This window comes from Onychostoma macrolepis, chromosome 05, assembly GCF_012432095.1.
Source record: "Onychostoma macrolepis isolate SWU-2019 chromosome 05, ASM1243209v1, whole genome shotgun sequence".
Taxonomy (NCBI): Eukaryota; Metazoa; Chordata; class Actinopteri; order Cypriniformes; family Cyprinidae; genus Onychostoma; species Onychostoma macrolepis.
Window position 1 is genome coordinate 13,449,030 of NC_081159.1, and position 25,368 is coordinate 13,474,397.

At 38.4% G+C, this 25,368-nt stretch overlaps 1 protein-coding gene across 2 annotated transcripts in view; it reads left to right on the top strand.

The window, feature by feature from the left end:
* The first annotated feature begins 6,245 nt into the window (after positions 1-6,245).
* The window catches only part of pdzd2 (PDZ domain containing 2), a 78,337-nt gene continuing 59,214 nt past the window's right edge, over positions 6,246-25,368 (top strand). The window contains exons 1-2 of one of the 2 annotated variants that reach the window (XR_009271394.1): positions 6,246-6,536; positions 19,565-20,462. Coding sequence is in view for 1 of the 2 variants with exons in the window: in XM_058776578.1 (XP_058632561.1) it covers positions 19,957-20,462 (506 nt within the window). In the remaining variant the exon portion in view is untranslated. The remainder of the gene's footprint in view (positions 6,537-19,564; positions 20,463-25,368) is intronic. The other variant, XM_058776578.1, reaches the window with a different exon arrangement.

Below are 25,368 nucleotides of genomic sequence, written 5' to 3' on the forward strand. Positions count from 1 at the left end.
CAGTACAATGTGACTAACCAGAATAATCAAGGTTTTAGTATATTTTTTATTGCTACGTGGCAAACAAGTTACCAGTAGGTGCAGTAGATTCTCAGAAAACAAACAAGACCCAGCATTCATGATATGGACCCTCTTAAGGCTGTGCAATTGGGCAATTAGTTGAATTAGTTGAAAGGGGTGTGTTCAAAAAAATAGCAGTGTGGCATTCAATCACTGAGGTCATCAATTTTGTGAAGAAACAGGTGTGAATCAGGTGGCCCCTATTTAAGGATGAAGCCAGCACTTGCTAAACATGCATTTGAAAGCCTGAGGAAAATGGGTCGTTCAAGACATTGTTCAGAAGAACAGCGTACTTTGATTAAAAAGTTGATTGGAGAGGGAAAACCTATAAAGAGGTGCAAAACTTATAGGCTGTTCAGCTAAAATGATCTCCAATGCCTTAAAATGGAGAGCAAAACCAGAGAAACGTGGAAGAAAACGGAAGACAACCATCAAAATGGATCGAAGAATAACCAGAATGGCAAAGGCTCAGCCAATGATCACCTCCAGGATGATCAAAGACAGTCTGGAGTTACCTGTAAGTACTGTGACAGTTAGAAGACGTCTGTGTGAAGCTAATCTATTTTCAAGAATCCCCATAAAGTCCCTCTGTTAAAAAAGGCATGTGCAGAAGAGGTTACAATTTGCCAAAGAACACATCAACTGGCCTAAAGAGAAATGGAGGAACATTTTGTGGACTGATGAGAGTAAAATTGTTCTTTTGGGTCCAAGGGCCACAGGCAGTTTGTGAGACAACCCCAAACTCTGAATTCAAGCCACAGTACACAGTGAAGACAGTGAAGCATGGTGGTGCAAGCATCATGATATGGGCATGTTTCTCCTACTATGGTGTTGGGCCTATTTATCGCATACCAGGGATCATGGATCAGTTTGCATATGTTAAAATACTTGAAGAGGTCATGTTGCCCTATGCTGAAGAGGACATGCACTTGAAATGGTTGTTTCAACAAGACAATGACCCCAAACACACTAGTAAACGAGCAAAGTCTTGGTTCCAAACCAACAAAATTAATGTTATGGAGTGGCCAGCCCAATCTCCGGACCTTAATCCAATCGAGAACTTGTGGGGTGATATCAAAATGCTGTTTCTGAAGCAAAACCAAGAAATGTGAATGAATTGTGGAATGTTGTTAAAGAATCATGGAGTGGAATAACAGCTGAGAGGTGCCACAAGTTGGTTGACTCCATGCCACACAGATGTGAAGCAGTTTTAAAAAACTGTGGTCATACAACAAAATATTAGTTTAGTGATTCACAGGATTGCTAAATCCTAGAAACAAAAACGTTTGTACAAAATAGTTTTGAGTTTGTACAGTCAAAGGCAGACACTGCTATTTTTTTTAACCCACCCCTTTCAACTAATTGCCCAATTGCACAGCCTTAAGAGCGTGCATATCATGAATGCTGGGTCTTGTTTGTTTTCTGAGAATCTACTGCACCTACTGGTAACTTGTTTGCCACGTAGCAATAAAAAATATACTAAAACCTTGATTATTCTGGTTAGTCACATTGTACTGCTATTATTTTGAACAATACTGTACATGTCAGAGCAAATGAGAATCATGAGGTCAAAGGAACTGCCTGAAGAGCTCAGAGACAGAATTGTGGCAAGGCACAGATTTGGCCAAGGTTACAAAAAAAAAATTTCTGCTGCACTTAAGGTTCCTAAGAGCACAGTGGCCTCCATAATCCTTAAATGGAAGACGTTTGGGACGACCAGAACCCTTCCTAGAGCTGGCCGTCCGGCCAAACTGAGCTATCGGGGGAGAAGAGCCTTGGTGAGAGAGGTAGAGAAGAACCCAAAGATCACTGTGGCTGAGCTCCAGAGATGCAGTCGGGAGATGGGAGAAAGTTGTAGGAAGTCAACCATCACTGCAGCCCTCCACCAGTCGGGGCTTTATGGCAGAGTGGCCCGACGGAAGCCTCTCCTCAGTGCAAGACACATGAAAGCCCGCATGGAGGACTCCAAGATGATGAGAAATAAGATTCTCTGGTCTGATGAGACCAAGATAGAACTTTTTGGCCTGAATTCTAAGCGGTATGTGTGGAGAAAACCAGGCACTGCTCATCACCTGTCCAATACAGTCCCAACAGTGAAGCATGGTGGTGGCAGCATCATGCTGTTGGGGTGTTTTTCAGCTGCAGGGACAGGACGACTGGTTGCAATCGAGGGAAAGATGAATGCGGCCAAGTACAGGAATATCCTGGATGAAAACCTTCTCCAGAGTGCTCAGGACCTCAGACTGGGCCGAAGGTTTACCTTCCAACAAGACAATGACCCTAAGCACACAGCTAAAATAACGAAGGAGTGGCTTCACAACAACTCCGTGACTGTTCTTGAATGGCCCAGCCAGAGCCCTGACTTAAACCCAATTGAGCATCTCTGGAGAGACCTAAAAATGGCTGTCCACCAACATTTACCATCCAACCTGACAGAACCGGAGAGGATCTGCAAGGAGGAATGGCAGAGGATCCCCAAATCCAGGTGTGAAAAACTTGTTGCATCTTTCCCAAAAAGACTCATAGCTGTATTCGATCAAAAGGGTGCTTCTACTAAATACTGAGCAAAGGGTCTGAATACTTAGGACCATGTGATATTTCAGTTTTTCTTTTTAAATAAATCTGCAAAAATGTAAACAATTCTGTTTTTCTGTCAATATGGGGTGCTGTGTGTACATTAATGAGGAAACAAAAATGAACTTAAATGATTTTAGCAAATGGCTGCAATATAACAAAGAATGAAAAATTTAAGGGGGTCTGAATACTTTCCGTACCCACTGTATGGGAGACAAATTAGGAAGACAAATAGGAAAGGATGAGGAATAAGAATTATTATTATTTTTTTTTTAAATGCATACAAAAATTTCGGACTCCGTGTGCAAGGACCTTAACAGATATATACTGCTGTTCAAACTGGTGAAATTTTTGAAAATATTTTTGAAAGAAGTCCCATATTCTCACCAAGGCTGCATTTATTTGTTGAAAAATAGAGTAAAAACAGTAGCATCATTACTTTTCTATGTAAGTGTCACACGATCCTTTAGAAATCACTCTAATATGCTGATTTGGTGCAACTAATGTGACGAAGCGTCCTCGCTGACTAAAAAGTATTAATTTCTTTAAAAAAATTAAATAAAAATAAACTAACAGACAAAGAGATTGCAGCTCATCTTCATCCAGAATGTTGGACTCGGCCTCGCCGTAGTGTGCATTTTCCAAAGCACAGAGGTTTTTACTTCTAAAGTTAAGCCTTTGGAGTTTGTCAGTACCACTGAGTCATTTTAAAATCCCAGACTAGCAAACTTATACAACCACTAATGAGCATTTCAGCTATGTAAATGAATATATGTTGGCTTCTAGATTGCTGACTATCCATTTGTATGTATAAATCATTGCTATAATTCTAGATGGAAAAACCCCAGAACCGAAACACTCATTGAGAATAAGTTTGTGTTTACCCTGTTGAGAGTAAACAGTTTTATTCCACAATTAGTGAACAGAGTTTCTCTTATGTCAGGGTTCTTGTATTTACACGCTCTTCTTTTTTGGTCATTTTTCATTCAGTCTTCTCCCATAGCAGTGGATGCTTGTTTACAAACAATATATAGTGTTGAGTCTCCGGTCTATTCTTGTGCCTGGCCTGGTGTGCTGTCTGGTTTCTGCAGACGTTTGGACATCTGGCCAGCTGTGGTGTCTGCCTGCGCAATAGCCTCACTCCATTAATATTTCAGCTTAGCTCATCTCTTAACATTGAAAGAAAATGCTCAGCCAAAGGGTCAGAAGCGAGCAAACACCTTCATCCTTCAATATGGTTGAAACATGTTGCTCTGGCATTGTCAATGATGACTCATAGTTATGTAAAATTCTGTCTTTTCCTTAAAGGGAAAGTGTTTGACGTGCATATTCCCGCCGGGAAATGTTGAGGCTTGGAAGCTTGTGATTATGTTGATTTATCCAGCGTCTTTGCTGATTTAAAACACAGTCCACCCTGTTAGCTGACAGGATTCTGTTATACTTGGTGACTTTCTCAGAATATTAACTCGTAACTTCATGAGAATGTGGTCGATATGATTTATAGATTAGCAAGAACTGCTTATAACCAAGCGATCCGCAAATGTGATACTGGCTCCCGTTTGCATCACAGATAAGAATCTAGGCAATGTTGTGAAATATGTGTTGTGAGGATTCGATACACAGTAACCTCTTATTTGCTGTAGCCTACCAACACTGGAAATATTTAGAATTTGTTTATCTGTTTTGGCAAAGCTCTTATTGGAGACCTTTACAGTCTTGTATTCATCTGCTTGATTGCAAAATAAATATCAATGTTAGTTTCATAACAGATCAGAATATACTTTTGTAGTCCCCTTTATAAATGTTTGATTTCAAAAAGCATGAACAAAAATAAAAAGCACTGAACATAAATATTTACAATCATTCATGCAATCATTCATTCAGTCAATCAATCAATCAATCAATACATTTTTCCCTCTGAAACTTATTAGTATTAGTATGTCGAGACATTAATCCAATTTAATATTTTTGGTATGACCTGAACACTGCTGCAAGCCAACACTTTCTAATTTGGCAGAGATGGGGTGATTTTTTTTTATTTTTTAAAGAATTGAAATGTGGAAAGTTCATGCAGACATAACCAAGAAGACTCATACTATAGTTGCTACTTGAGGAGCAGGTCCACAGCATGAACTCGTTGGGGGTGATTGCTTTGTGTTAAATTAATTGTTATTTCAATAAAATCTGGAAGTAAAACAAAATCAAATATAAAATCAAGGGGAGAGGGGTGAGTACTCTCTCAAGGCGATGTCAGTGTTCTATTGCATTAATGTCTATTCCATTTCTATAATTTTCCTTTCTGATTACTACGTCTTCCAAAAATGCCAAAATGTCTCTGCTCAACTTGGCACGACCAGTGGTCAATCTGTGGGTATCCAGCAGTCTGAAAGTGCAACATTGTCTTCATAGTTAATTTCACTTCCCTTGAAATAATAAATGACCTAAAGGCACATAAGCGCTTCCCAAATCAAAACCACCTGGGCCCAAGAATGCCTGTGTACCTCATTGTTTCTATGGATTCCTGCAGTTGAAGAGTACAATACTTCATCTGCAGAACAGCCTTCTGAATATTACATAAAAAATCCAAGGTTTGCAAAACTATGATTTTATGATTCTCCATCTCCAATCAATTGTATTACATAAAATTGAATAATGAAGGTGAATAAATAGTAACAAATATTATATGCTGATATAAGACATAACTAGTAAAATTAAAGCTAACAAATCAGCAGCCCCTGTGTTAATCATAACATTTCTAATCAGCATTTAAACCATAAACAGATATGTTCACATGCACATTGTGTTTGAGAGCAAACGAAAATATCACAGCAGTTTTTTGTTCTGAGACATTTTTCATGTTCCTGTTTGATACAAACAGTCATGAAATTTCCTGCCAGCCCTGAAAAAGAGAAAGAGTTCATACAATTCATACATTTTCTGTGAGGAACATACAGTTCCTGACAAAAGAGTTGCTGCTTTTAACAAGGTATTTTGTTTATTTAAGCTTCAAGGCATTTGATTCTGTTTGTGAGGATACTGAATGAGACTGAATGAGACTAAAGGCAGGGCAAGTCTGGTCCGAAAAGGAATTGAGAGCCTTAAGTCTTGGTTTTTATGATCTGATTTGCCATGCCCAGACAAAACTCAGATGGGGATTCCCAGAGGTTATGATTCACACTTTTAGTAATTGTAGATTATAGTGACAGAAATGTACTTACATTTAAGTTTATTATATAACTACTTGAATTGAATGAACTGGAGCAATTAATTGGAAAAATAAATCTCCTAGCTAATTACTGCTGTTACGACAAAACCAAAATATAACAGATTAACATCACGGCATAATAGGTTATAATAAAATATAAGCCTATCAACTGTTCAAAAGTCATTACATCTTAACATTACGCAGCGAGCTCTCAGTTTGAATATAAAATTGTAATTCCACCTGAAATCGTTTTAAAGCTTAATACTGCCAAATATGGCTCTAAAAGATCAATTTACCAGCAGGCATTTAACAACTGCTCTGTGTTTATAGACAGATCCAGCAGCAGCTAATTAAACAGCAGCAGCAGCAGCTGCGGCGGTGTTGCTCCGCCCATTCCCTGCGTCATTCCCCACGGCGAATCGCGTGCATGTGTTAAAACTGAGCCTTTACTGTTGCTGCTGCATCCTTTGTGAAAGAGTTGTCAAAGTTGACCAAAAGGGAGGTGATTTTTCACAATAACACAATAACCGAAAACAGTTCAGCTGTTCGGTGTGCATGTAGTACTCTTTCTCAGATCACTTTCCGTTGCGTTTCTGAAAGACTCGACTTGTGAATCGGATTTCATTGATTTGGATTAAATTTCTCCTGGTGATGGAAATGCAGTCTGCTAACACGGTTTAATGCAGTTGTACGGATGGTAAGTTTTAGTTTATATAGTTTATAGCTTCACTGAGTTCCCTGAGTCTTCCTTGACTGAATTCCTATCGCATTTTTCCCTTGTGGCTGGCTGTGCCAAGACATTCATGGACAAATGTGGTCTAACGGACATCTACAGTGTGCTGATTTATACATAATGGGTTATATTACTACTAAACAACAGTGTTACTGTATCTATTATTATAACGGGGGGGAAAATACTCTTTTCCTCTATTAAGTCATTTACCTTACATTTGTGAAGCTGCCTACTTTTACAAAGAGTCAGTTAACAGTCATAGTTTTCAGCACTGGTTATAGTTCATTTGTGCACTCAGTATTTATTTATGTATTGATTTATTTATGTATTAAAAAATAAAACGAAACACTTGAGAAATATGGTTAAAATGGTGTACCTTTATATGAGATGACTCCTGTAATATTCATATTATTAGAAAAAATAAATGATCCTGTTTGGAGTGGGTCAACCCCATGGGTGCCGCCTTTTTGACATCACATGAATAGTCATATCATGCAATTAACTACTATTACTACTAGTAATAATAATAATAATAATAATAATAATACATGTTATTTAACAATAAAGCATATGGAAGAGTGCCATTGAAGAGATTAGTCTAGTCAAGTCAAGTCATCTATATTTATACAGCGCTTTTAACAATACAGATTGTGTCAAAGCACTTAACAGTATCAAATTGGAGAATAGAGTGTCAGTAATGTATAATGATAAGATTAAACACTCAATTTTCAGTTAAAGGTATTTCATTATTGAATTCAAAGATGTCATTGTCTAGCTCAGTTTAGTTTAAATAGTATCTGTGCAATCAAATCGGCGATAATCTCTGGAAATTAAGATTAGTTTTATTGTCCTTGAATCCAAAACCTGCAGCAATAGCGATTTAAAAATTATGACAAAATCGAATAAATTGTTGCACAATTTTGGCAGCAACTTATGGACAGTGATATGGCTGTCTGTGTTGTGTACACACAGTTCTCATCCATTCACCTGAAGTGTGAGCATGCATTACCTGTGTTTTAATGCATCTCTGTACATAGGCTACTGTTTGGCTAACAGTTATGTGCTCCGTCTGAAGCGTTCACTTGTGTGAGTAAGTCTCCTCCCTTTGTTTGTGTCTGTTTCTGCTGAGGTGGGAGAATTACACACTGTTGTCAGTCATGGCAGTCAGCGTTTAGCCCTCACATTACCATTGTACCATTGTTCCCATACCTCTGGGAAAAGCAAAAAATATCCAGTGATCTAATGTACACAATGACCTGTTTTTTATTGTGTACATTAAATGCAATATGCACTTTCAGAGGTACCATTTAAGGTAGGAAATGAGAAGAAAGCTGATCATGATGATCAAACATCTGAATAAGATCCATATTGATTCATATTTTCACATCATATTCTCAAATTCCCAGTTATGTTTTAATCCACTGTAAGAGTCATATGAAAATTGAAAAAATATCCAAGCCAGAAGCCTTAAATATTTGTGCCAGTCTGCATTATGTGATCCCTTTTGATTTGCATAGTTTCAAATTCATATGACAGTAATTATTTTGTGCCCTGTGTACACGCTAAATATAGTTAAAGTCCACACAGTGCCTTAGAATGCTGCTGACCTGCTTAGTTTCCCCATTTAGTCACTTCATGGTAACTATAGATCATGAAAAGACTGAAGGTCATTGCACACTGAGTCTGAAATTTTTGCGTGCGTTTTTCAGTTTTTTCGTATTCCTCATCCTTTCCTGTCAAATGCATGCTACAGATGCGAAAACACAGAAAATCGAACCTGATTGACAACGTGAGGTCGTATTTATTTTTTAACATGCGGAAATGCAATGTGCAGTGTGCAATGACCTTAAGACTAAACACCGTTTTTTCTTCTGAATGCTTCATACATTAAATATCTTAGCACACATGAACCCTCAGCAGCAGCCTAGTGCACTGAGAGTGGTCGTCCTGGAAAAAGTGAATAGCAGTGTGTATAGTCTGAAAAAAAGACCGTAATGGTGCGTCTCAGAGAGAATGGGGAGACTGGGAGCAGGGGAGTGTCAGCGGGTTGTGGTACAGTTGTTGTTTTTGGGTTAAGCTGGACAGCATCTGGCACACCGCCCAACAACAACGCATGGCACATCCAGTGGGAAGACCACAGGACTGAACCGACCACAGGACTGAACCAACCCACCCCCTCTAGATCAAATTCTCTTCTGGAGGATTACATCTGTACATCTCATGCTGCACTGTTAAACAAAGAGAAAGGAAGGACAGCCCCTCTCATAGAAAAGATTGCAGCTTCTGGATGTGATGTATCCAAATATTTGTCTTTGTATGGTTGACATTTGGTGGTTTACATAAATTTTGCCTGTGTGGTTATCTGTTTAACGAAGGATGGTCAAAGTTCAGAGATGAATGGAGACACATTTGAATGGATCTCTGCTGGTATGAAAATATTTAAATAAAATGAATAAAATTTTTAAATATTTCTTTCTCTTATAAAAACAGAAACTATTGCAGACTATTAATATTTCCAAGGATGTGCACAGAGTTTGAACACTTAAAGCAGTGTTGGCATTGATAAAGTCATTTTTTCTGCATTTTTATGAATTTCTAGTTTGAACATTTACTAAACCATACTTTTGTTTCACCTGCACCCTTGTGCAAATGCATGTTCTATTTTTCTCTATCCCTGTCAGTCTTACAGGAGAACGGTTTCTCATTCTATGTCCTGTTTAACTGATTAGTTGCCATCAACCAAGCGTGGCAGTGCCACTTTTAGCAAACCTCACTCAGTCAGCACAACTGCAGTTGGAACTTAGGAAGCTAGGCTAGTTGTTTTCTTTGGGTCATCTCAAGTGCATGACCTTGCCTGAGTCTAATGTAATTTTGAATGTAGTTGTAGACTGAATAAATGAGCGGCTGTATGTACAGATATCAGACAGAGTACTTGTGAGTAAAAGTCCACATTTAGTTTTGTGTGTATGTGTATTTGTCTTCTACACGTCCTTCTTGGTTCCTATGCACTAATAACCTTAGTCTCATTTGTTATTCAAGGTTTATTGTCAAGTTTAACATTATAATAACCAGGCAAAATCCCAGAACATTTAAAATAGTTAGCCATCTTTGCCAGACGGTGTCAGATGGATTAATGTAAACCTGGCCAGATCTGAAAGGTTTATCTTCTTGACTTATTAGGTCACATCTTGTGCACCCACTAATACCTTTGTCTTTTTTTATGTGGCTTCCCTAACCCCTCTGAAAAGAATGGAGATGACTCTTACTTTGTCTAGTCTAGACTTCATTCAGCTCTGGACTTGTGAAAAGATTTTTACTGAGCTTTTACATACCTAACAGAGCTTGTTTATGAGTATAAATAAATAGATGTAGCATTCAAATGCTTTGTGTTGTGGTTAACGTATTTGCACTGTAAATTCCTGGCATTTCAACCATCATGTTGTGTGTGTTTTCCATGAGTTTTTTAGGATCAGAACTTCAGCGATCCCAAATCACTACCGATCCAAACAAGTTTGCAGAAAGGTCTGAAAGTGATTGTGAGTCAGTTTGATTCATTTGGACAGTTTACTCATGCACTGAATTATTTGTTGTGGTTTACCTACAATCCATTGTTAACAACATAATTCGCATCTACACATATCGTTTAGTATTACATTAGAGTTTTAAAATATGGGGACACATTGTTTAATTGGGCTGTTTGTACCCCAGTATGAAAGGCTAGAAACGCCCCTGTTTCCAGTGTTACCTTGTGTTAAACTGGCAAGTAAGTGAATTGCCTTTTCTTTTTCTGGATGTTTGAATGTTTTATCCTAAGTAAAAAAACGTAAACCTAACACTACCAATAACCAGTCATATATGTTTTCTTTTTTTTTAATTTTTAGAACTGATCAAAGACTAAAAACAACATTAAAAAAAAAAAAAAAACTCTTAAAACCAGATGTATTACTGATAAAGGGTCCAAAAAAAAAAAAAGTCAGATTTAGAGCTTCCATTGAAAATCCTTCCATTCATTACTGCCCTATTCCAGTCCGTATTGGCATCATTGTAAATCACATTGAAAACAGCCATTCATTTGTGGATGGCCATCACTATATTGGTCTTTATGGCAAGTATGGGTACTTGATGAATTGTACCCTGTCTAGGGTTTCATTTACATATTAGAGCCCCTGTAAGTGCATTTCATTGTCCTCAATGAGAACGGAGAGTGCATGAATGAATCTGAATGAGGGGGTCTCACTCCTACAGTGGCTCACCTCTGACATCTGCGTAAATTGCACTGCCACTGTGCCCACCCCCCACGGCCTTCTCTCACATTCGGCTGGGAAGTGCCCCCTCCTGTTTTAGTTCTTTCTCTTCTTTTGCACCATAAGTGTTTCACAACATTTGAATACTTTAAGTGGCAAGTTTGTTTGTGTTAATGCTTAAAGTCAAGCCTTTCAATGCCAAAATCTGTTTAACTTTGTTGGGCGTTTATTTGGAGAATTATTCCCTAGAGGTGACCTCACTAAAAACTGACAACCAGCTCAGCTAGACTACAAATATGGCTCTGCTATACAGTTTTGGCTCTTTTAAGCAACTAAAAATAGTATGTTGGCAAGCAGATAAAAGTTTCTGTATGTTTAGGTAAAAAAGCAGTTATCAAAGCATTTCAGTAGGATATTATGATCTTGAAGTCAAACTCTTTCCTTGAACGACTCAGATTTTCTGTAGGTTACTGTAAGCGTCCCCTTCTGAACGACTGACAAAGACACGTTTTGAAAACACCTGTCAAGTCTTTCTGGAAAAATCCAAAGATGTTTGTGTTAGTGAGACTGAATTGCTATTTTGAGCTGTAAACCACAAAGTGCTTGTTGACTCTTGAGATGTGAAGAACATGCAGTGTTTTGTAGCTGAGTGTCAGACAGGCGTTCTCCATGTGTTTGCTGACAGGACTGAATGAGCTGGCAGGTGTGTGGAAGATTCCAGACTGTATGACTCCGGATACTGCTACCTCATGTTAAACTATGAGTAAAACCAATTTTATTAACCTATTTTAATTAGAGCTGTGCAAATAATCGAATGCTAAGATAATGCGCATCTCATCAGCCGGTTCTGTGAAAGCAGGTGATGGTGATTTACTACTAATCACAGAACCGGCTTTACTGATGAGATGCGTATGATCATCGCATTCGATTATTTGCACAGCCCTAATTTTAATATATTTATTAATATATAATGTATTTAATTGAAATATAACATAACATTATTCATATTTTTGTTAACATTAAATGTCTTTACTGTTACTTTTGATAAATTTAATGTGTCCCTGTTGAATAAAAGTGTTCGGTCCTTTCAAAAAATGTTAAAAATCATATATATATTTTTTAACATTAGTAAGTGATATTAAATTTGACCCAGGACCAGAAAAAGTCGCACGGTATATTTGTAGTAATAGCCAACAATACATTGTATGGGTCAAAATTTAATTTATTTTATGCCAAAAATCATTAGGATAAGTAAAGATCATGTTCCATGAAGATATTTTATAAATTTTCTACCGTAAATATATCAAAACTTAAATTTTGATTAGTAATATGCATTGCTAAGGACTTCATTTGGACTTCAACTTCAAAGGCGATTTTCTCAATTTTAGATTTTTTTTGCACCCCCAGATCCCAGATTTTCAAATATTGTCCTATCCTAACAAACCATACATCAATGGAAAGCTTGGGTCACAAATAGCATCTAGAGGTCGACTGATACCAATTAATCAACCAATAGTTTTTAAAATGGATATTAGCATCCATTTCTTTTCTCACTCAAACAGTATACAAACAGTATGATGTAGCCACAAGGCTTTAGGATGAGTTAAAATGGGGGTTCAGTAATCTGTGGCCATATGGCCCGGAGGAAGGAGGGATGTGTTGGATATTTGGGAAAGGGAAACAGTGGTTGGTAAACAAATACTTCCAACACTCATCAGACAGTGACATTAGCCCTGTTCAAATATTTTGTTTGCCCTGTTGTTGTTTTCTGCTAAACATAAATCAAATGCACTTTTAAGCTTACTGAATTCCAGGCTGACTTTACTAAAGACCTTAGAGAAAGGTCACACAAATGTGGCGAGTTTACTGAAGTGTTTACGGTGTGAAAAACCCAAGTCCAGAATTTTAATGGTACCTAATTTAATGAGACTGATAAAACACATGTTGTTTCTGCAAACAGTGATGGGCTTTAATGTCATTCTCTCATCTGTTGTTGCTGAGGAGTGTCATACTCTTGTCAGCTGACAGCTGTCTGTTGGTTAAACCGTCCTCATCTGACCTCCTGGAGTGTGTTTTGTGCTGATTCTTAGTATTTGGGGCCCCATGGCTACTATTTTGGGCCCTGGCGGTTATTAAATGGTTTAATCAATTGTTTTGGTTTCCTGGTCAAATTTGATAGGCAATAATCTGTCTGGAGTACCACGAATGCTTTCTATTACCGATTTTAATGAGAATAAATAAATCAGATTATATTTTCTGCAACCGTTACATTCAATTTGAAAATGCAATAGAATAGACTTAAAGGGGTCATCGGATGCCCATTTTCCACAAGTTGATATGATTCTTTAGGGTCTTAATGAAGTCTATAACATACTTTGGTTAAAATTTCTCAATGGTGTAAAAAACACCCTTTTTAACCTGTCAATATCAGCTCTGTTTTCAGCAAGCCATTCTAGTCCATGTTGCTTTAAATGCTAATGAGCTCTGCTGACCCCGCCCTTCTGTTCCGTGGGGTGACGAGCAGACTGTAAACTTGCGAAACTTGCTAAATAGCACGTTATTAGGAAAGGCAATTTGCAAAGATTCATAAAAAACCCTTATATTCACTTCTTCTGTAGATGAAGCTGGATCACAAATGATTTGTGCAAACATAAACGCAATTAGGCAGATCAGGGATCATCGCATTCCTTTCAAAAACGAAAGTAATGTTAGTCCTCTGTGTCTTCAGCGGCTCAGATGCCGGGAGTAAATAACGACTGCTATGTTCATTTTTACAAAACACCTCAATCGCTTAATCAGAGACATTCTTGTCTTCCCCTGCACCGGAGTCGACACAATGGTGGACAGATTTCAGCTCACTCAGGGCGGGTCTAAGGTGAGACGGCCTTGTCAATCAACTATCGTGGCAGCGGCCTGTGCAGAACTATGTCATTCTGACAGGAATCTCAGAACAGCCTGATTTGAGAAAGGGGGTTTTAAAATAGGAATTAAAAAAAAAAAAACACTGGGTGGATTTTTATCATTATAGGGTGGAAATGCACACACACTTCCAACACACATTTATGTTCAAACAACATGTAAAGTGAATTTTGCATCCGATGACCCCTTAAAGCCTAGCCATAGTAATAATGATTGTAATGTTATCTTTAATTCTGATGTTTTTCTTTGTCTGTCACTCATTGTACGTTCTAGACCACTATTTAGACCAGGGGCTCTCAACCTTTTGCAAGCTGGGCCCCCCCAAAGCTGGTTCATTGCAGTTGGGCCCCCCACACCACCCACACCACCTTGCATAGATGGATAGATAGCCCTAGGCTATTATTTTTAGGCCCACATTATTATTATTATTATTATTATTATCATCAGTAGCGGTAGGTAGGCCTATTATCATTACTAGGCTATTGTTATAATTGGCAGTAGCACCAGACTTCTAATGTGAGCTTGCAGACATTATTATTATTATTATTATTATGAGTAGTAGTAGGCCTATCATCATTACTAGGCTATTGCTATATAATTATATGAGGTTACATGCTTTGTTGTTGTTGTTATTATTATCATCATCAGTATAGGCCTATTATCATTACTAGGCTATTGCTATAATTGGGAATTGGCACCAGACCTCTGATATTAATTTATGCTTTATTATTGTTATTATTACTAGGCCTAATAGTAGGCATCATCTGCATTTTTTACAGATGCTTGCAGGTAGGTGATGTTAATGTTAATGTGAGACCTGAGCCTGCTTTGCCTTGCAAAGATCCTCAATTCTTGGCTCAATGTTAGATAAACATAGCCTCAAATCATCTTCGATTTGTGCACGATTGCGGTATTTCCTTTTGAGTGCAGTCATTTTTGAGAATCCTGCCTCACATAAATATGTTGAAGCGAAAGGAAGGAGAATCTTCAAGGCGACGTTACAGAGTTCAGGATATTCCTGCATCAATGCTGCCCAGAATGACGAAAGAGGGCAGGAGCTCAAGCAGAGGTGGGCAAACTACACATCCGGCCCGCCGGGAGATTTCATCCGGCCCGTGAGGCAGTTGGTCCAAAATAGTTAATTTGATGCAATGTCAGGGGGAAACGTGATTTCTACCGAGGGGAACGCTAGAGCCCTGCATTCTCTGGGCTTCGATCGGGCCAATTTTCACGGCATAGTTCAGACGCGGGCCGGGCCTGTTTTAGGCTTCTCTTTATTTTTATATTTTAGACATCCATCAATTAGTGATGAAAAAAATTGCCGCGCTGGTGGAAACAACACGAGACTGTGCAGTGACTGCGAAGAGCGGCTCGACGATGTTTAGAGTCCCGCAGCAGCAGCGCGCGCGCCGTCAGCGCAGATGAAGAGTTCTGCTTCAAATACACGCAATACGCTGAAGCTTGCTGCAAAGCCCCAGCAAACGTAATTACCATGAATGTGTCAGGGGGAAATAGTAAGGAGATATTTGAATTATTTACTAATAAACTAGTGTTTTCTGTGTCAGTGTCGCAAAGATGAAGATGATGATCCTGACTCGCCATCTCCTCATTAGACGCGCCTTTAGAGAGAAGTGCATCTTCACTGATTATAATGAAAGAGTTTTTGTTATCGATTTGGTTTATTTCGTTAAGTGGTCATTTAAAGCTTTATATAGATATATTTATCATGTCTGTGAGGCATGTATTCGCTGACTTTCGGTTCATTTTTGTGAAGCACTCCTGTTCAAGACGAGACGGCGCATCATTGTTTTATTTATTTTATAAAAAGTTTTTTTAATATTGTGAGTGCACACAAATAAAAGTAGACCCTTTACAATTCCGAATGATGTATTACTCTTACCTTTATGAGCAAAAATTTCGGCGTAAGTTGTTTTCATTGAAAAAAATGCAATTGATTGCGCTGGTGCCTCCACGTCCTGCGCTTTAGCTTCCGCTCTCCGCACAAACTACTGGATGCAGCGCACATTTATCTAGGTTTAACGTTTAAACATTGTTATATGCTTGAACTGTTTTAGTATATCTATAGATCGTATTTTAGGCAAGTCGTGACGATTTGAGAAGGCTAAATTGATCAAACATGGCTATGATCAGCCTGCCGGTCTGCCGCTGGCTGCTTGGTCGTTACTTTAAGAAAGAATAAACTTATCTCAGGGCACTGTAACTACCACGCCGCTAGTTTCAGTTTTGCTTTAAATATTTAGTCTGGGCGTTTATAATAAATGTTTATAGTGAAAGTCTCGTAATTTCGACTTTATTCTCGAAATATTTCTACTTTATTTTCGTAGTGTTTCTACTTTATTCTCGTAACATTTAGACTTTATTCTCGTAATTTCGACTTTATTCTCGAAATATTACGACTTTAATCTCGTAATCTTAGATTTATTTTTATTTTAAACGAGGCACTAAAACGCCGTCGTAAATTGCTGAGTGACAATTATAAAAGTAAATCCTACACCATTTTTTTTTTTTTTTTTTTTACTGGATATTCCTCCTCTTCACCTGCATGTTACCCTCCCCCTACATTTTGGTCAGTTGTGGGTAACCCCTCCACCCACTGTCCAGGATTAGAGCTCCACGACCTGAGCAGATTGCTCTCTATGTTGTCCATCTGCATTCAGATTATTAACAAACAGCACTAGGCAGATTTCTTAGGCAGACTCAACCTGCTTCCCTTTCAATGTGCTACGTCTTCTCAAATAAGGATTTTCAAAACGAGTGGTTTAAATGTAGTATCTGTCACTAGTTGCTGACCCAGTTTTTTGTAGATGCTTTAAAGCTACAATTTGTTGCTCTATTAACCAGTCTTTGTTGGCGATCTGACAGTAGCGTGTGTGAACTAGGGTACAATCACACAACCACACTGTATCCTGTACTTCCAGTGCCTCATTAACTAACAAAACCCAAGAATAGATGTATGTTGTTGATCAAGATCTATTTATTTTGGCAACTCAAATATTTTTGTCAATAGTGATACCCATTACTTAAGTCGTAAAGAATCACATTTGTCAGATCAAAGAAGAGATGAAGTCCACCACGTAATCGATGGCTGTAGATTATAAAGCACTGTCGTGGGCCTGAGGGCAGAACCTCATGCTGGAGTGAACCCGTTTATGGCTGCTCTCAGCAAGACCTCTGTGATTAGTGGCAATACACCGCTTCTTTAGAAAACTCAAGTTAATTCATGGTTCCACAACTGGCATCCAACTTTATTATTTGTCAGTCAGTGTTCTCCAACCGCAGCGTTCATTTCTTGAGATATTCTTTTTTTTTTTCAGGAATCACTTCATGGCGTGAGCTTGTTTGATTTGTATGTCAAGTGTGCGTATGTGAATTAAGCGAAGGAAAGTTTCAGGATGAAAGCATCCACGTCCATGATCAACGCTTCTATTAAATGACAAGAGAGCTCAGTAATGTGATCCTAATGGATAAAACAAAGAGGAGTTGAAAGACCACCCTCACAGAGTGACAAATTCTGTTGGACTCTGGAGTTGGAATGTTTCTCTTTGAAATATTCTCTCATTTCTTTCATTTTATTTTGAATGTATTTACAGAGCTCTGAGCTCAGGCAGTTTAGCTTCCATTATGTCATTGTTTGGCTATGGAGAAGTGTTTTGTTCTAGTATAATCGAAATAAAATTACTGTTTTAATTAATCTAAGCGACCCAAGGGCAGACTTTAAAGGTCATTATTAGCCATATAAGACATCTTGAATCTTTTTTTTATCGTTCTTTTTAAAACCTATGCCTGACAGGCCTGATTTTGATGATGCTAAATCTTGTTTGTTTTAATATGAAAGGGTGTTTTATTCTAACCATGTGGAACTCATGGTTTTACAGCGATAATAATCCAGAATTGATCGCATTGGAAATGACGGTTTCCTCGTCACACTATCAAATGCAGTGCTTTTATTATTGTGTCTCTGCAGTGGATAAAGCCAAGTACATAATGCCCATGTAATGAATATCAAAGAAAAAGTGTCCTCTTTAGCTTTAATCCCTCTTTATGGGTCTTTAATATGGGTCAATTCAATGGAGAACACAACAGCTTTCTTTCTTTATCATGAGGCTGTCATGGGGATGTTGTCGTTGGCAGAAGCTCTTCTTAGTGTCAATGGCTTAAGAATGCTTGCAGATACTTTTCTGTCACTGGACTGGGGGGAGTAGCTCCAGATGATTAACATTCATTTTAAAGATGAATGAACCTCCAAAAATGAAATTCTCACCCTCAAAATTTGGGGTCATCAAGGATACAAATTAGCACCAAAATCAGCATATTAGAATGATTTCTGATGAATAATGTCACACTGAAGACTGGAGCAAACATCTTATTTAATGTGTGCCAGTGTTTTATATATCTGCATTTGCTTTGTTAAAGAAGTTGTTCTTATGTGAGGAACAAAAACATCAATAATCATGAATGACATGATGGCAGAAATATAAACACTTGAACTGGCCATTCAGCGACTCATCCAAAGAGAAAATGGGAGGTCATTGTGGTTGTAAGTGGCACAAGGGAGGGGTGAGACTAATCCTATTACATGTGGGTCTTTTCAGAGGGTAAGTCCGGGGTCTGCAGACCTTCTGTGTCACTGTGACAGCACACCACGGCAAGAGGCATAGCCACTATGTACTTGAATGGAGTAAGGAATAAATTTCATAAAATGTGAAAAGGTAGGAGGAAGATGTTGATCAAATTTTTCATTTTAAAGTAATCTAGTAAATTGTAGGAAACTGTTTTTGTGTATGTAAGGACATCTCTTAACAGACAAATAAGTGTGTCACATTCCTGTGGAAAGACAAAGCTTCACTGTAAGCGTGTTTTCATATGCAATATTGTAATTTTGCTTTCGTTACTCATATTTTAACTGACGTGATTGCATATTGCTTGTCTGGTTGTTGATAGAAATGTTTTAGAATTGCCATTTATAAATTACATGTGATTTTATTGAGGTTAAACTCTTGAAAGGGGTGGGTGGCTTCTGTCTTCTGGTACTGGCTGTCATTTTACTCTTCTAGTCTGATCTATATGACGTCACCTGACAGTTGCTTATATCCCCCTCTTGTTTATATAGCTGTGCTAAGTAATCTTCTCACAGTTGAATGTATTTTTTCCTCGTAATGGACATTAATGTACAGTTGATACATTGTTAGACGTAAATGCTCCATTATCTTGCTGAAAGATTTTGATCACATATGGGAGCCCTAGTAGTTTGTGTGATGCTAACAGAGGCCAAAATCGTGTTATTTTGAGCAAAACCCCAGAGTAGCAATTTGCTTGTGGTCTTTGTCTACAGCGTGTACTTAAATATGCCAGAAATATGGTCTGAAAGTCCAAGAGTTTGAGCTACACCATCACAACATCTGGCTGGCAGCTTCAACGTTTATTGTCAGCTTACATTCCACGAGGTTAAGGTGAATAAGAACTGAAAGGAAGTTTGCTTTTCCTTTCTATCTGCTCACCATGCATTGAATAATCTCAACCGCCTTGATTCTGCCCCAACTGAATGTCTGTATAAACAGCCAAATGACACATCTGTAAAAGCCCCATATGACTATTATCGGAACCCTTTCCAGTTCATGAATTCTGTCAGTCAAATAAAACGGCTGGTATATAGGAAGCTTTCTTTGTTGTCATACTTAACGCCAATTTCTTTTCCTGTCCGTACTTTGGTTGAGTAGCAAATGAGCCATGACTGCAGCGCTTTAACATGAGTTCATGCCTGCTGACTTGCTTTGTAATGGCATTTCTATTTATTTTCTTTCTGATTAGGTGGATGTCTGTGGCGCCTATGAGTCAGGATAGATCTCGACTCCCAGCGATCCACTATTTTCCACTTTAATGGTATTGGAAATCAGATTTGGCACACACCAAGACGACCAGTTAATGGCACACGTTCTCTTGTTACCCCTCAAAGCATAAACGTGCCCTACTTCCTCAATCTCTGCGCTTTCCTTTTGTTTCTGCGGATGACATCATGGAGCTCTGTGGTCTAAGTGTATTATCGATGGATCGCAGCGCTCTGGATCTGAAGTCTGTGAGGTCAACGTGTCATTTTGAGAAGAATGTGAAGCCATTTTAATGCGTCTGATTACAGCAACCACTGGAGAGCCTTGACTCAACATGCAGGGGCGGCCCAGGCAGGCCCAGCAGCAGCAGCTAGGATGCCTATCACCCAAGAAAATGCCCTGAGCCATCTACCTCTGTTGGAGAACTGGCTCTGGGCACGAGAAAAGGACAGAGATGAGGGCAATGAGTCTCAGATGAGCACAGGCGGTGTTTGCAAGGCTGCCATTCGCAAGCTTGTGGAATACATCCAGCTAAACTTTGCTGAAATTGAGAGTCCTTTGTACAGTGGCAGCCAATTCAGAGAGGAAATCGATGCTGAGGTGAGGGCGGTCTACCTGAACAAGTCTGAGGAAGATGGACCGGAGTTTGGGCTCAGCTTTGGAAATATTCCCATTTTTGGAGACCCCGAGGGGAAGAAGAAAGGAGTCAGGAGGAGGCGCAGGAAGGGCGATAAAGGCCCTGTCTTGGACGTCGGATGCATTTGGGTGACTGAAGTGAAAAAGAACAGCCCAGCGGCCCGTTGTGGAGATATCAAACTGCGAGATGAGCTTCTGTCACTGAATGGACAGTTGATGGTTGGGGTCGATGTCACCGGAGCCAGGTAAGTTGTCTGGATTTGTTTACAGTCACCATATAATGATGTGAGCTATATGTCATATTTTGACTTTTAAAGGGATAGTTCACCCAAAAATGAAAATTCTGTCATTAATTCCTCACCCTCATGTCGTTCCAAACCCGTAAGACCTTCGTTCATCTTCGGAACACAAATTAAGATATTTTTGATGAAATCCGAGAGCTTTCTGACCCTCCATAGACAGCAACGCAACTGACACATTCAAGACCCAGAAAGGTAGTAAGGACATCGTTAAAATAATCCATGTGGCATCAGGGGTTCAACCGTAATTTTACGAAGCTACAAGAATACTTTTTGTGTGCAAAGAAAACAAAAATAATGACTTTATTCAGCAATTCTTCTCTTCCGTGTCAGAAAGTTTTCTTTGCGCACAAAAAGTATTCTTGTAGCTTCATAACATTAAGTTTGAGCCACTGATGTCACATGGACTATCTTAACGATGTCCTTACTACCTTTCTGGGTCTTGAACATGGTAGTTGCATCGCTGTCTATGGAAGGTCAGGAAGCTCTCTGATTTCATCAAAAATATCTAAACTTGTGTTCCGAAGATGATTGAAGGTCTTACTTGTTTGGAACAACACGAGGGTCAGTAATTAATGACAGAATTTTCATTTTTGGGTGGAACTATACATTTAACAATTGGTGTGGTTAATTAAATAAGTAAGCATATAGCTGTTTCTGAATTTCTGATTTACAAGACATGCTATTGATTTATGCAGTTTTTCCTGTCGTTAAATCTGAAAAAGTTTGCACTGAAATTATCCCTCTTTCATCATGTGATGTGAGTGTGCTTGGACATAATAAATGAGTACTCCAGGTTATTTACAACTTAGCATCTATTGACATTTTATGTGGTATACCTACAGTACTGTATATTAAGATTTTCCCTCAATTTGTAAACACCAATATGAAATGAGCCTGCTAAGCTTCCATTGTAAAAGTATTACTGAAAATGTGTCTATAAAAGGCATAATTGTTGGTGGTAACTGAAATTTACCACAGATGAGATAGCCTGTTTGTGGCTGAACTTGTGTGAAAGACATGGTGACAGTTACAATATTGTACATTGCCATACTGAGATCACATCTGTCGAGGATGTCAAAGTTTTAGTTTTCAAAAAGTTGACATCAAGTTTCAGAAAATCAGACTTCAGGTCATACTTCAAGAAAATATTGTAGAAAAATGTTTGGGAATCTGGTTTTAGCCATCAAATTTTCCAAATTATTAGGCATGCTTAGTAATGATGTCACTGTTCTGCAAACAGAGGAAGAAATGTCAGACAGACATTTTTTTTTTTTTTATTCTAGGAAGTTTAGAAAAGTGAGTGAACATTTTTGAAAATATATCTACATTGTACAAGTACAATCAGTGGGATGAAGTATAGTATACAAAACCCTTTTTTGAACAGCTCCTCATCTGATTAGGTGGCAGTTTCTTATTTAAGTAAGTGATTCACAGATGGTCAGCAAGAACTGAGTCTCCTGTGTGTTAGTGTTCCCGTGTCCATGTACAGCGTGTCAGCATGTGTCCTGCGATTGACTGTTTTCTGCCCCAGAGCATGGTACTTGGATTGGGGCCAGCAGGTCTTTCCTTGTTTGTTTCCTCATGTTGACAGCTCTGACAGACGGCTGCATATGTCAGTGGTGTGGACAGTCTCATGTCTGTCCGTGTTTGGCCTCCATCTGGACCGGCTGACATGCTCAGCTTTCACTGAAACCGCCAAATGTCTGCGTCTAACCAAAACAAAGGATGGACCTGCACTCTGAAGTTCACCATGCTGCAGTGCCATGCCTTTTTTTGCCTTTTCCATTCTTGGCAAACAGAACCTTGGAAAAATGTGTGACATTACCAGTACTTCTGTGTCCCGTGTTTTTGGACCATTTTTCTTCATTTTAAAATACTCCCTGGCTCTCTAAAAAGAACTATTTTAGCTGCTTGTTGTTATTTCCAGACTTCTAATTCAGTTTGCAAGCCTTTTTGATTCAGAATGAGAGTATAATAACATTACAGCTAAATTATGTTTTCTGTACAACCCTGATTGAATCTTGTACAGCTTTGGTTATCTTGAAAATCAGCCATGGCACCATTCACCAGACAGATATAAATGTGCACCCAAACAACTGTATGGTGGAATCCAGATTTTTTAAAGGGATAATTCATCCAAAAATAAGATTTAGGGATCATTTTCTCACCCAGATGTCGTTTCAAGCCTGTATGACTTTCTTTCTTTTGTGGCACATAAAAGGAGATATTTAAGGAATTTTGGTACTCAACCTGTTTTGGTGACCCTTAACTTCCATTGAAAAAAAAACAAACACTAAGACTATTTCTCTAAATATCATCTTTTGTATTCACAGAAGAAAGAAAGTCATATAGCTTTGGAGCAACGTATGGTGAGTAAATGATAAAAAAAAAATTCAATTTTGGGTGAACTATCCCTATAAAGCTCTGTGACCAAATTTTAGGGATTGGAAAAAAATTTAGACCAAAAGAACTGGTGTAAATATTTTAACTGGTTAAACTAATATAGTGCATATTTATCCATTTGGCTACTACATGTCTAATAAAGCATCAAGTGCGATTAGAATATTCTCCAGATTTCTAGAGTAGAAGTCACATATCCTATACAGTCCTATATATATATATATATATATATATACCCAAGATGAAGACTACTTCCTTTGAATGTTCTGTGAATGTTGTGGTCTGTAAGAGTTGAATCCATCGCTGTAACTTGAGCTCTATAATTAGGAGTTGTATTGTGTGACTGATAAATGATAGGAAGTTTTGCAGTGTTCACACAGAATCTGCTTTGGGACAACTGATTCCCGTACACATGGACGGCAGGATACAGACAGGGAGGAGGTTCCTGGGAGTGGCACGTGGTTTTGACCAAAAACTGAAGTTGTCTTCACAGACATATCATTTTCTCAAGCTAAAGAAAAGCTGTTGATGTCAAGACGTCTCGGGAAACAACGGCTGTATTTCTTCTTGTTATTCTGATATGGGAGCTCACTATAGGGAGCTCAGTCTGTTTCCTGTTAGTATAGACTGCTTACCCTGTGTAAGACCTGCAAAACAAATGAATGCTTGTGGTTTTTTGTTATGCTAATATATCTGTCTGGGATGATTTGAGATCAGGATAACTTTACTGCTAATTACTGAGCAAACTGGCAGGAAAGAATAATGTAAGCTGGTCTGCCTATATGTGGACAGAATAGCATACATATGGGCTAATTTCAAGTCATGTTTTTTAAAACTGAACTCTATCCTTGCAGACACAGGCTTTAAGTTTAAAACTTAGTGTCAGAGAGCAAATCTCTGAGATAAGTGTGTTTTTGTAAGATTTGTGGCAATACTGGGTGGTGAGGTGAGGTCTTCAATTCAAGTAATATTCCAGAAGAATTTATTTTTGGACTTTAAGGGATAGTTTGCTCAAAAAATAAAATTCTGTCATTATTTGCTTATTCATGTTGTTCTTTCTTCAGTGAAATGTGAAAGAAAATATTTTTGTCCAGTGGAAGTCAGTGGACACTAAATCTGTTTGGTTACCAACACTCTTCAAAATATCTTCTTTTATGTTCCACAAAAGAAGGAAATTCATACAGGTTTGGAACAACATGAGGGTGAATAAATGATGAGAGAATTTTTGGGTGAACTGTACCTTTAAAGCTAAACTAACAAAGAATTTGTCAGTTAAAATAGACAAAATGTCTTTGTTGAGAGAGTACATAAGAAACCGTTATTATTCTAACCCCAACTTCAGTAAAGCTAGTGATTCACGATATTTTTATTATTTTTAGTCGGGCTGAATTTAGCAGCCAGATTAGTTTTTTTTGTCCTCGCATGTTTATGTCCCGTATGGTGACATAAATGCTACTAACAAAGCTGAATTTTCAAGCTTCAGTTTCAAATCTCCAGTCTTCAGTGTCACACGATCCTTCAGAAATCATTCTAATACGCTGATTTGCTTCTCAAGAAACATTTCTTATCATCATTGTTAAAAACAGGTTTACTGCTTAATGTTTTTGTGGAAACTGTGATACATTTTTTCAGGAAAGTTTAAAAGAACAGCATTTATTAGAAATCTGAAGAACGAAAACCTTAATGAATGATAGTGTGATTCTGATTTGTACTGAGGCCACTAGGCTTCAGCATCAAGCATAAAACCAGCCTAGAAATTGATGCTAGTCAAATCTGCTTCAGAATGCTATCCGATCTTCACTGAAGACACCACATACCATTTTTGTAGAGGTCTAGCCTTGCATTAGTTGTTTCCTTCCTCTCCTCACACAAACCTTTGGTTAAATATCAGTTTAAGGGAGTTTTATGAGTGTGCCTCAGGGTTATGTTTGCTCATTACTGCATTGCTCTTGTTTCCTCTCTCAGGTTTAAGGCCTGAATCTGTAAGAGTGCAAACACTGGGAACGGCTTCAGTGGAAGGTCTGGTGTTAGTGGAGAGAAAAGGGTTGGACACGGTTCAAAAAGCAATGGACCGAAGCTTTCAAACACGAAAAAGAGACACATGATGGAAACTTTATTTTTCATCAAGTGCTTTTCATGTTAATGATTTCAGTGCAGAATTTCTGGGCCCGAATGCTGCTCACCACAAAAAGTCTTGTCGGTTTAATGTGTCTTCTTGTAATTTTGGTCCCGCTGTATTTTTTTTCCCCTTTAACAGCCTGGCCCAGCATCTGTCTGTGGGGAGCATGGAAAATAGCTCAGTGGCACTGCTCCAACCGGCCAATGCAAAGTGTTCTCCACGTGGTCAATGAGAGCGTATCGGAGAAAACAAGGTTAAGAAAGATACACTTCACTTGGATTCAGTGCAACAGAAATAGCTGTTCATCTTGAAAGCTAAAATCAGCTGATC